Here is a 13,356-nt window from a genome sequence, read left to right on the forward strand (position 1 = left end):
CTTGAGGTGTTACTGAGATATCGTATCCACGAGCAGATAGACAGATAGACAGATAGATAGATAAACAGATAGATCGATAGATTCATTCATTGGTCCTTTCTTAGAGATCAGTGTCAAACACCAAAGGGACCATTCATTTCTCTGTATGCATCCATTATTATTGTTTATGTTTGTCTGTCATGATAAACATTTATAGTGTATTATTTAGTAAGTCTATAGAAATTGTTAAATTTAGTTAAAAGAACTGTCATAATTTTAAAAGACAGAGTCATGAAATTAAAACTAAATTAAACAACTTGATAAAAAGATACTTTATTTATCCCCTAGGGGAAATTCATGCAACTGGTAAACAACACACACACACACACACGCACACACACACACACACATGCACACGTAAGAGTCATGTGATTTCCTACATAGGGGAGGAGGAGTCAAAAGTGAAAGTATTCAGCTGATGTCTCTGTTGTTCAGACGCCATTTTAAAAGGGCAGCGCAGCAGCAGGAAACTGTCGACTGAGGCTGGTGAGTGTTAAAACAACATTATTATTATTTTACTGTCAAAGTTTCTGAGTCAGTTTCTCTCTGAGGAGAGAAGAAGAGTCAGAGTGAACTTCTGTCCACATGAAGACACTGAGAGGAAAAGACGAAATAAGAAGCTGTGTGTGTGTGTGTGTGTGTGTGTGTGTGTGTGTGTGTGTGTGTGTGTGTGTGTGTGTGTGTGTGTGTGTGTGTGTGTGTGTGTGTGTGTGTGTTGTTTTTCCTGTTATTTTCAGTGTGTCTCTTGAACAGATTGTCCTGACTCTTGTGTGCGTCTTATCTCACAGTCAGTGTTGCAGACACAAAGTAAGAGACCTTTAAACTCTAACAGTGTTTAGTGCAGAGCTGCTGCAGTAAAACTCACTTCCTGTTACAGCTGCTGTTGTGGCGCAGATAATAACTTCAGTGTATTCATACTGAGGCTGCTGGTTTGACTTATTTCTCCTGCATATTTTTCCTGAAGCTGATGAACCTGAGAGAGATGTAGAACAACAACAGAATGATCCTTAATGACAGCAGACTGTTTTTACCATCACTGCTGTTTCTGCTGATGTGACTCCTACAGACTGTTTGTTGGTGACGTTGTGTCATGGGTCAGTGTTGTTGAGCGGTAGCAAAGATGTTTCTGAAGAGTTTCTGTAACGGTTGATTCATTATGCAGGATGTCTCGTTTCTAAATAATGTTATTGTTGTAATTATTAAAAGAAAATGCATTAATGTTGCAGCTGGTGAAGGCGGAGCTAACTTTGAGGAGCTTAATTATATTAATACGTCATAATTTATCAGTTGCTTTATCTTTTGTATCAATAATCTGTTAATGTTAAAGGAAAAAGCCAAATCTGCCTTGAGATGTTGAAATGTAAAAGTATAAAGTAACATAGAAATACTCAAGTGAACAGTACTTGAGTAAATGTACTTAGTGACTTTCCACCACTATGGACTTCCCCCACTTCTTACAATAATAAAGTAGCTCCATGTAAAATCCTATGAACATTATTGAACTGAAAGTGAGTCAGTCCTTCAGTGATACCTGCCAACAGGACTCCCAGGACCAAGCCAGAGGTCGACATTAACCAGCTGTTGTTCAGGGCCCGGATCCATCACCTAACACCAGTGTCAAACTAACTGTGGCTCAAGTTGTTATCAATTAAAGTTTGACCTGGATGTGTGGTGTTGTCCTCATCAGAGCTGCAGTGGAGGCTGAACACATGAAAACACCATTTACCCACCAAAGAGTCATGATCATTAACATTATTTATACAGTTTATTATATAGTTAGTCTGTGATAACAACATAAAGTTAAATTTGATTTACTTGAAAGAACAGTAGTTGTAAATTAATAAAGACAATTACAACAACTTTAAACAACTTCTAACTGGTAAACACACACACACACACAGATGTAAAAGTCATGTGATTTCTTGCAGATTGGAGAAGAACTGAAAGTGAAAGTATTCAGCTGATGTCTCTGTTGTTCAGACGCCATTTTAAAAGGGCAGCGCAGCAGCAGGAAACTGTCGACTGAGGCTGGTGAGTGTTAAAACAACATTATTATTATTTTACTGTCAAAGTTTCTGAGTCAGTTTCTCTCTGAGGAGAGAAGAAGAGTCAGAGTGAACTTCTGTCCACATGAAGACACTGAGAGGAAAAGACGAAATAAGAAGCTGCGTGTGTGTGTGTGTGTGTGTGTGTGTGTGTGTGTGTGTGTGTGTGTGTGTGTTGTGTTTCCTGGTATTTCTGGGTGACTCTTCAACATATTGTCTGAACTCTTGTGTGTGTTTTATCTCAGTCAGTTTTAGTGGTTTCTCTGTCAGACTGACTGAAGTCCTGAAGATGAGTGTTTGTGTGGAGGACAGAGCAGAGTCTCCAGGACCCAGCTGTCCGTCTATGAGGAGTGATCGGTCCAAAAACGAACCTCCAGTCTTCAGTGATGAACCTGGACCCTCAGACTCACAGTAAGAGACCTTTAAACTCTAACAGTGTTTAGTGCAGAGCTGCTGCAGTAAAACTCACTTCCTGTAACAGCTGCTGTTGTGACGCAGATAATAACTTCAGTGTATTCATACTGACTGCTGAGGTCGCTGGTTTCCTGAGAAAATATACAAACAAAGAATATTCTGACTTTTTACTTTCCATATTTCTCCTTCAGCTGATGAACACGAGATTTAAAGATGTCGGTAATTAAAGGGCCGAGGTGGAGCAGAGTGTACACAGTTAGTTTGTTTGATTAAATCTACAGTGAGCAGCTGTTTCAGGGAATTACTGATTCTTTTTAAAAAGGAAACTATATATATATATATATATATATATATATATATTATATATATATATATATATATATATATATATATATATATGTATGTAAAGATTTACATTTCAGTAGGAACCAATGGAGTCCAGAAAATGAGTGATTGTGTGGAGGAAGAGGAGCACAGAGCAAATATTTAGTCAGAATTCTTGACTAAATATCAAATATCCTGCTGTGATAAACCCTGAGAACTAGGACAGTCTCTCCTGAACTTAATTCATTTTGTTCTGTATTTTACATTGTGAACTCTAAAGCTGCTACTTCAGTGTCACTTCAGTGTAGAGCTGCCATGGCAACCGGAACAACGTGCCGCCATTTTTATCCTCCGAGTGATGAAATAAATGATCCACAGTTCACATAATCCGGTGAAATATATTTATACGTTGTTGAGCAGTTGAAGTCATCACTAAATCGTTGTGTAGAGAGATAATAAAACAAATGAAAAGGAGAGTTTTCATATTGACATTAACAGTGTATTGATTGATTTCCAAACTTCAATCATGTATTGAGTAACACGCAAGAAAACATGAGCTTGACATTAACATTGACTCTGTCATCAGAGAATTGATCAGTGATCGATGTGATGTGATTAAACACATGTTTGTATTTGCAGAGGTCAGAACCACAGACAGAGAGCAGAGTCTCCAGGATCCATCTGTCTGTCTATGAAGAGTGACCAGTCCAAAGGAGGTCTTATAAACTTCAGTGATGAACCTGGACCCTCAGACTCACAGTAAGAGACTGTTTCTACTATAAACTGAGCTGAAGATGATTCAGTTACAGAAATATTTGAAGGAAACATAAACATAGATATAATTAATAGATTTATAAAGCAGAGCGTTCTCATGTTACTGTTTCATCAACCTGAAAGTTGGTGCACGAACACGAGCCTGAACGCCACCTCTACAGTTTCCATAGGTGGAATCAGACACGCCCACAATCAGCTGATTTCATATGAACAGCTGTGAACGCTCCACCAGTCTGTAGACCTGTCCATGAACAGAAGGACAGAGAAGAAACACAGTGTCTCCATGTTGGAGGAGACACTTTAATGATTCACACGTCTGAGTCTTTAAGATAAATCACAGTAAAGATTAGAGTTAAAGGACATTTTCAACATTTTGTCTGAATTGTTTTTGGTTTTTTTTAACCAATGATACAAATTCATTTTAAAATGCCGTACTTTGGGTGTAATACAGCGCCTGTCCCTGTCTGTGAGACTGGGTCTGTCTGCAGACTGAAAGACAGGGACGTAACTCTGAATAGGCGTAATCACACAGAACCACACGAGACGTCAAAATGGTGTCGGAAAGATCATATAGTGGAACACGGATTGGTCCAAAACATCTTTTGGACGTGGTAAAAAGGTTAAACTTTGGGTGCTACCACTTCATTCATTTCTGAGGGGAAACGACAAAGACCTTCATTGTTTCAAGAGACGAAACAATTCCCCATTCAACCTACCGACGACCTGAGGTTAGGAATGTTGACATTATTAATATCTGCATGTTTTATTGGCTACGACCTATTGATAAAAGTGTAACTTCAGTATCATAATAATAATAATTATAATAAATTAGATTTTTATAGCTCCTTTCAAGGTACCCAAGGCCGTTTTACAGAGTACGAAGACAAAAAGTAAATAAATAAATCTCTTATAATTGACATGTTCATTTCATGTGTTGTTTGTCTAAGTGTCAGTATTAGAGCACAAATGGACTGTTGAATTTTGAGCAGAGGAGGAGGAAAGAGAATTTGGGTTCAGTAAGTCTTTGATTTATATATAAACTGTTTAAGATCATTCTGATCAGTGGTGAAACTGTTTTCCTGTTAAACTCCACACGTGTGTTTAGAAAGAAAATATGATTGGATGAAAACACTCATTTGTTGTTCACCTTCTGGACAAAATGAGAACCTGTAGAGGAAGTAGAGACAGAGCAGGTGAGGGGGCGGAGCTGGAGCAGAGCACCTGAACCACTCAAATGGACTGTCCCAAATACTGATTCACAGTTGTGCATAAGACACATGATTGGTACGCAGCCCAAATGTTCCCACTAGCAAGAGCCCACAGCCGAGGCTTACATACAGGCTAACGTATATGAAGCGTAGCCCCTCCATCAACAAGGGGTGGGTATGTTGACGACCAACCAGTAGCATGGAATTACTGATGGTCCAGATGTTTTAAAGCTTCCCCTGGTGTCTGCCCTCAGTACAACTCATATTACTTAAAACCTAACCCCTTGAGGTTGGCAACCAATCACAACACAGATGTCGACCTGTGACTGTGACATGTTAGTGATAAAGAAATGTCTTCACAGGAAGAGGAGAGGTGTCTCTGTGGAGGAGCAGCCGTCCAGCTGTGCTCTGTGTCAGGACGTCCTGAAGGATCCAGTCTCTACCAGCTGTGGACACTGGTTCTGCAGACAGTGCTTCACCTCATACTGGGACCAGTCTGGTTCTTCAGGAGACTCCTCCTGTCCCCAGTGTGGAAAAAGACCCAGAACAAGACCTGGACTGCAGACAGCCAGTCAGACCAGCACTGAACAAAGTGAGACTGAACATCTGTATGATGATGTCATCATTCTGAGACCAGGACCTGTTGTTTTATACAGAGTCATTTGTTACATCACACAGCATCAACCTTTAAGATGATTATAAATACCACAACATTAAAAACCTTTTCTTTGTTTGTCTTTAGTTTTTCTGCAGCTGATGAAAATAATCATCAGATTCTCAGATTCTGTTTCTTCAGTCTGACGTTGTCTCTTCTCTTTCAGCAGATAGTGGTCTGCAGGAGGTTTTACATCAACATAAGATCAGTCTGAGGAGCAGATGTGAACATGTGACTGAAGGAACTGATGGAACAGGAAGTGGAACCCTCCTCAACAGGATCTACACTGAGCTCCACATCACAGAGGGACAGAGTGAAGAGGTTAATACCCAACATGAGGTGAGGCAGCTGGAGACAACTTCCAAGAAGAACACCCTCCATGACGCTCCAATCAGGTGCCACGACATCTTTAAAGCCTTACCTCTCCGACAGAGACACAACATCTCTAAAGCCTTACCTGACCAACAGAGAGAAGACGTCTTTAAAGCCTCACCTGACCAACAGAGAGAAGACGTCTTTGAAGCCTCACCTGTCCAACAGAGAGAAGACGTCTTTAAAGTCTTACCTGTCCGAAAGAGAATCGACATCTTTGAAGCCTTACCTGTCCAACAGAGACGCCGCATCTCTAAAGCCTTACCTGTCCGACAGAGACGCCGCATCTCTAAAGCCTTACCTGTCCGACAGAGACGCCGCATCTCTAAAGCCTTACCTGTCCGACAGAGACACGACATCTTTGAAGCCTTACCTGAACAGCAGAGAGAAGACATCTTTAAAGTCTTACCTGAACAACAGAGAGAAGACATCTTTAAAGTCTTACCTGAACAACAGAGAGAAGACATCTTTAAAGTCTTACCTGACCAACAGAGACGCTGTATCTCTAAAGTCTTACCTGTCCGACAGAGACGCCGCATCTCTAGAGCCTTACCTGTCCGACAGAGACACAACATCTCTAAAGCCTTACCTGTCCAACAGAGAGAAGACGTCTTTAAAGCCTCAGCTGACCAGCAGAGACCCATCAGAGTGGTTCTGACCAACGGCGTCGCTGGCGTTGGAAAAACCTTCTCGGTGCAGAAGTTCTCTCTGGACTGGGCAGAGGGCTTGGAGAACCAAGATGTCAGTCTGCTGGTTCTGCTTTCGTTCAGGGAGCTGAACCTGATCAGAGATCAGCAGTACAGTCTTCTCAGGCTGCTCCATGTTTTCCATCCAACATTACAGAAGGTCACAGCAGAGCAGCTCGCTGTCTGTAAAGTTCTGTTCATCTTTGACGGCCTGGATGAAAGCAGACTGTCACTGGATTTCAACAACAGGAAGTCTGTGTCTGATGTCACACAGGAGTCATCAGTCAACGTGCTGCTGACAAACCTCATCAGGGGGAATCTGCTTCCCTCGGCTCTCGTCTGGATAACTTCCAGACCTGCGGCGGCCAATCAGATCCCTCCTACATGTGTGGACAGGGTAACAGAAGTACATGGCTTTGCTGACGCCCAGAAGGAGGAGTACTTCAGGAGGAGATCCAGTGATGAAGAGCTGTCCAGCAGAATCATCTCACACATCAAGACGTCCAGGAGCCTCCACATCATGTGTCAAGTCCCAGTCTTCTGCTGGATCACTGCTACAGTTCTGGAGCACATGATGACCACAGACCAGAGAGGAGAGCTGCCCCAGACCCTGACTGACCTGTTCTCACACTTCCTGCTGGTTCAGACACAGAGGAAGAACAACAAGTACCATGAGGGACGTGAGACGAGTCCACAGGAGCTGACGGAGGCTGACGGGGAAGTTCTTCTGAAGCTGGGGAGGCTGGCGTTTGAACATCTGGAGAAAGGAAACATCATGTTCTACCAAGAAGACCTGGAGCAGTGTGGTCTTGATGTCACAGAGGCCTCGGTGTACTCAGGACTTTGTACTGAGATCTTCAGAAGAGAGAGTGTGATCTTCCAGAAAACAGTCTACTGCTTTGTTCATCTGAGCGTTCAGGAGTTTCTGGCTGCAGTCTACATGTTCCACTGTTACACCAACAGGAAGAGAAAGGTCCTGGAGAACTTCCTGAGGAAACAACATGTTGATTCAACCCTGGATGAGTTCCTGAGGAGAGCCATGGAGAAATCCTTCAGAAGTGAAAATGGTCACCTGGACCTGTTTGTTCGCTTCCTTCATGGCCTCTCTCTGGAGTCCAACCAGAGACTCTTAGGAGATCTGCTGGGTCAGACAGAGAACGGTCCAGAAACCATCCAGAGAGCCATCAACAACCTGAAGGAGATGAAGAGTTATTTTATCTCTCCTGACAGAAGCATCAACCTCTTCTACTGTCTGATGGAGATGAAGGATCACTCAGTTCATCAGGAGATCCAAGAGTTCCTGAAGTCAAAGAACAGATCAGAGGAGAAACTCTCTGACATCAACTGCTCAGCTCTGGCCTACATGCTGCAGATGTCAGAGGAGGTTCTGGATGAGTTGGACCTGAAGAAGTTCAACACATCAGGGGAGGGACGACGGAGACTGATCCCAGCTGTGAGGAACTGCAGGAAGGCTGAGTGAGTCCAGACATGATCATTATAGTTATTGATCAGTAGATCAGATCAGTAGTTTAGTCAACTTCATGTAAACACGGTATATACCTGTATATAACAGTAAATGCTGTGAGGGCCAAAATGTAGAGTTTCCCTTGGTTGTAATAAGTTAATAAAAGGTTCTTTTGTTAAATTGTAATTAATTGTTAGATGATACATTTATTTTTTAATGTTCTATCTATGTTTACTCTGTGGCTCTCGTGTGGAGACATCACATACTGTAATAGGGGGGAGATCCATGATTTTGCTGAGCTTCTTTAATGCCAGTTGTCTAGGTTGCCCATAACGTTCATCAAGAGCTGCAATGGCTTGGGTGAGAAGCACAGGAGAAAGAAACAAGAGGCTGAGTAGGGTTTTCAGCTGGAGGATTCAAAGGCTGAACACATGGACTTCGTGGGTGGCCCTTTGGTAGAGCTGAAGAAAAGCTAGAAGTTAGCAGGTCTCATGAAGAGAGGATTGCCTAGGCAGACCAGGTGAACGAACTGCAGCATCAAGGATTGACATGTTACGGAAATGGGCATTGGAAAGGCAACAGCAACAGGGTGATGGACAGGAGTATGACTAGTGTTGTGGTGATTTAACACTTGGAAATTGAACAGCTTGCTGTTCTACTTGAGGAATTGCCGGTAGGTTGCGTGCAGGGTCTCTCTTCCCTGTAGACGACTCACATTTGGATGAATATTTAGAGGAGGAATGAAGGGAAGAGGATCTATCCATGTGACGCTGAATACCTCTCATTATCACTAAAACGTCCTTCATAACTTCAACCTGAATATTCAGCACAGGATCAGCCAAATCAGTTGTGTCATCTTCCCTTTGACTGTCAGGTTCATGTCTCCTGTGTTCGACTCGTGTCTGTTGTATGATGATACGTGCATTCTGCTTGACATGTATCACCTCTAGCTTCAGGATATTGAACTTAATAATCTTCTAGATGAGGGCTGGAGTTTCACTTAATAACTGTGAATCCATGACAATAGTAGGATCCGGCTCCAAGGTGACGTGACATAATTTTCCCTCCTTTATCTGCAAAACTAAGATTCCCATTCATCCAAGCTCTGCAGGTCTGAGACAGTGAGAATTATTGTTGCGTGTCAAACACAATAAGAGAAGATGATCTGAACCACAGATGTGAAGAGCAGATCATTAGCAGAACATTATCTTGTTTTCTCATCATATACATTGAGTGTATTTTTTACTACAAATTGTCTGATTTGATTCTAACAGATTTTATATTTTCTCTAATTACAGACTTGATTATTGTGGGCTCTTAGAGACTCACTGTGAAGTCGTGGCCTCAGCTCTGAAGTCCAACCCCTCCCACCTGAGAGACCTGGACCTGAGTCACAACCCTAACCTACAGGATTCAGGAGTGAAGCTTCTGTCTGCTGGACTGGAGAGTCCAAACTGTCGACTGGAGACTCTGAGGTCAGTTCACTGACGGGAGCTGTTGTAATCTTTTGCATATATTAATGCAAGTATTTCCTATATATTTTAAGTGGTTCTTACATCCTTTTAACAGTATTCAATTATTTATGTCATTAGTGCCACGGGTGCTCCTCTACAGCTGGAATAGCTGAGAGGAGGGCCTCGGGGCGGAGCGTAACTCGTCCCGCAGCTTTGAGAAAACCCCGGTAATATATACATCAAAACGTGCGTCTTGATCCCGAAAGAGCTGCTATGACTTTTGGTGTTAAAATTACAATTTTTCCCAAAGTTATTCACAAAATACTGGGAATAAATAATGCATTAGGAATGCATTGGAATTTTCTTTAGAAACCCACAAAATTTCACCTTTTTTCTACAAAATTTCACCTTTTTTCTGAGTCACCCAGCTCTCTCATACCTGCACGTAGAAATGTGATTCAAACTATAAAACGGAGGAAAACTTCTGCTCTCTCCAAAACACAACAACTGTTTTTACATAACATGTAAACTTTTCAAACTGTGAGCACTCAAAGGAGGAGTGCAAATCACTTTCTCTTCAAAGTTAGAGTGACAGCGTCAGTTGGCTAGAGTGCGTGAAGCAGTAAAAAATAACCTTTATTTTTATTTTTAACTCGAGCTCGCGGCCAAACCGTAAAAAGGAGACAAATAATTATTTCTGAAAATGTAGACATAGTTGTTGGGATTCATAAAATGTAACTTTGACAGGCAGGGTCTGCACAAAATTTAAACGGGGGTGCCGAGTCCGGCAGCAATACCTGTCTCACTCTCATTGACACCTAATGTAATCGTCTTTTTTTTCAAAAGAATCTCTCTCTGTCTTCGCACTGAGCTTCCTCACTCATTTTAAGGAATATCTGAATAAAATAGAGACTGTAGAAACTTCTGGCTTCAGTGTCTGGCACGGTCTTTTCGGTTTATGAAAAGAAGTAACGGTTTTCTCATAATTTGCAGTTGTTTGAAGCCATGTAGAAGCCAAATTCTGGGCAGATTTTCACATTGCCATGGCAACGGCAGCTCCTGACCTGTGTGCGTGCGCCTAGCAACCAGATAACCAACTCTCCAAGCTCTGCTAGCTTTACATTAGCCGCATGTTAGGTCTTAAATTACATTTAGTTAGGTCTTAAATATGTAAGTCCATTTACTGCTTCCTTCGTTGCTTTTTTTTTTTGTTTTGTTAAAAGAGTGAATGAAGTTGTGACGGTCTCCGCTGAGATATCAGAGTCTTTTGTATCAAGACATTTCTCAAAACCAGAATATGATCAGGGTGACTTTTGAACACTGGAAATAAATCATGTACTCATCCCGGCAGTAGCCCCCGTGGCACTCAAAATTTTCCTGGAATTTTCTATTTATAATTATTGTTATTATAATTATTAGCCGTATTATCATTGTAAGTTCTCTTAATAGTCTTATTGATGGGATTGCTGAAAAAAAGCAATCCCACAATATGTTGTCAGTTCACAAAATTTTCCTCAGCCAACTTTTTTGACGTGCCACTAGTGTCACGCCGTTTGTCAAAGAAACTCTGTTCAAATGTCAAAACGTGCACCTCAATGAGGGCATTACTTTTCTCAGCGCTATGTCTCCTAATTTCCGAAATAACAAACATATTGTCAGCTTTTCTCCTATGAAAATGAAAGGAGAGAATGTTAAAATCCTCTTTTTGAGCTACTTCAGCATACTTTCAGGTAGAGACGTCATTTAAACTTGAAACGCGTCCCGAGACTTTCAGCTGTCTTTCTGCCAAAGTCCCGTTACATGCTGCTCCAACACTGAATACAAGAAAATGATTTACACACATTTCAACAGTTTTCACTGGAAATATGTTTCAGTACAGTGTTAGTCCTGAAACATTGGACAATTAATTTCCCTCTGTTATTCTAACTGACACACAAACAGACAGGCCGACTGTTGGACGGAGTTAGTTGTAGCTCTGTCTTTAGCAGCCAGCGACACAGTTTAGCTTCAGCTTGGGCAGAAGCTCCCACTGCAGTTTCTCCAGAAACTGCATTGTGTAGGTATTATCTTCTTATTGTTATTAGTTTTATTTTTAGTCTTATTGTTAATATACATCTTCATGTGGAACCTTCATTGTGCTTTGTACACTTCCCCCTCTCTCTCTCTCATCAATGATTTTCATCTATATATTTCACTCTTCACACAGCTTGAGTTTCTGCAGGTTGTCAAAGATCAGCTGTGATTTTCTGGCCTCGGTTCTGAAGTCCAACCCCTCCCATCTGAGACACCTGGACCTGAGAGGAAACCACCTGCAGGATTCAGACGTGAAGGATCTGTATGATCTTGTGGAGAGTCCAGACTGTAGACTGGAGACTCTGAGGTCAGTAGAGGGATGGAGTCAGTCCATGCTACTTTCAGCAGTGTTGTACTAAACACAGTATCAGAGCAAAGATGTCTCAGTGGAGTCAGACAGTCTGATGTCAGAGGGCTCTGATAGGAAAAGACACAGATGGAGTATAAGGTTTCAGGAGGTCAGACAGGTATGGAAGAGAGAGTCCATGTAGAACTTTGTACATCATTAAAAGCACCTTAAAGTCTGATCTGATGTGGACAGGAAGCCAGTGAAGGGAAGATAAAACTGGTCAAATTTTCTGGGTGTAGTTGAAATGGTAGCTGTGTTAATGTCTAAAGCTGCTAACTGTTGTCTGTCTGCTTCTCTCCACAGATGGAGAAACTATAGGAATGATATTGAAGAGGACGGTGTGTATGTGTGTGTGCGTGTGTCTGTGAAGCAGTGATGACTCTGCAGTCTAAACTGATCTGAGTCACACACACAGTCCAGTCCACCATCCTCCCTGTGTGACTCCCCCCATGAAAATCAAGTGTTTATATGTACATTTGATGTTTTTATCTATTACAAGACATATCCATACATCCGTACATTAGCTATTGCACTTATCCTTATAGGGGCGCAGGGGGGCTGGAGCCAATCCCAGCTGACATTGGGCGAGGGCGGGGTTCACTCTGGACAGGTCGATTAAACATATGATGAGTGAAATAATCATCAACACCATGACTGAGTGTTTCTACCTTGAACTGCAGTGAACCAATGACAGTCTCATAACAACAGACTCAGGCAGCCAGAGTGTCATACGTCACAAACCTAAGGAACCAATCCTGTCAGCTTGTGGGGACGGGGGGGCGGGGTTAAATAAATGTAAAAAAGTAAGTAAGTAAAGATGTATTTATACAGCAACATTCACAGATAAAAATCATAAAGTGCTTTACATCAGAAAATTTAAAACTTCAAAAGTACAGTTAGCATTAGAACAACTGGTATCACTGTGTCAGCCACTGCCAGCTACAAGCTAACAAAAACAAAAACAAATAAAAAAATGCTAACTATGCTAACAGTTCTGATCCGTCTGCTAGTCTCTGGTTCTGGTCTCAGACTCCTCCTCTGAGTCTGGGTCTGACTGAGTCTCTCTGATGTTTCCTCCTCTCACCATCTTGATGCTCTCTGCTCTTTTACCTGTCCACCTGGAGCCAGCAGGTGGTGGGCGGGGCTCATGGTCTGATCCATATTTCTCAATCAGGAAGTAAGAGGAGATGTGACTTTTTATGTGTGAAATTTTTGATAAGTGCCATACAAACAATGTATTCTTATCTGCTGTTTGGCGTGTTCATATTTATACTGTACACAGCTGACCTGCACCTTGTACACGTTTATATCCAGGTGTTTATAAGTATATTATGTCTAATACCAGCACTTTCCTTCTTCCTCCTTCATTGTAATTTATTCATCTCTGTAAGTAGAGTATGTGCATTCCTATACTGTTTGCACTGAGACAGTTGGACAATAAAGTTGAATGTAATCTAAAAATGATTTTAAAAATAAATCAGTTCATATCTAATCCTGA

At 41.6% G+C, this 13,356-nt stretch overlaps 1 protein-coding gene across 3 annotated transcripts; it reads left to right on the top strand.

The window, feature by feature from the left end:
* The first annotated feature begins 406 nt into the window (after positions 1 to 406).
* On the top strand, positions 407 to 13,350 carry LOC130176054 (NACHT, LRR and PYD domains-containing protein 12-like). Of its 3 annotated transcripts, none has more exons than XM_056386892.1 (9): positions 407 to 525; positions 1,968 to 2,070; positions 2,330 to 2,495; positions 3,462 to 3,581; positions 5,167 to 5,396; positions 5,626 to 7,993; positions 9,281 to 9,457; positions 11,643 to 11,816; positions 12,162 to 13,350. In XM_056386892.1, exons 3-9 carry the CDS (start codon positions 2,374 to 2,376, stop codon positions 12,232 to 12,234), a joined length of 3,264 nt encoding a protein of 1,087 aa, XP_056242867.1. In that variant the 5' UTR covers positions 407 to 525; positions 1,968 to 2,070; positions 2,330 to 2,373; the 3' UTR covers positions 12,235 to 13,350. The 3 variants fall into 3 exon arrangements, with proteins under 3 accessions (XP_056242867.1, XP_056242869.1, XP_056242868.1); XM_056386894.1 differs by having other exon boundaries at positions 5,629 to 7,993; XM_056386893.1 differs by having other exon boundaries at positions 2,355 to 2,495.
* The last annotated feature ends 6 nt before the right edge of the window (positions 13,351 to 13,356 follow it).

The sequence above is a fragment of the Seriola aureovittata genome, chromosome 10 (assembly GCF_021018895.1).
Source record: "Seriola aureovittata isolate HTS-2021-v1 ecotype China chromosome 10, ASM2101889v1, whole genome shotgun sequence".
Taxonomy (NCBI): domain Eukaryota; kingdom Metazoa; phylum Chordata; class Actinopteri; order Carangiformes; family Carangidae; genus Seriola; species Seriola aureovittata.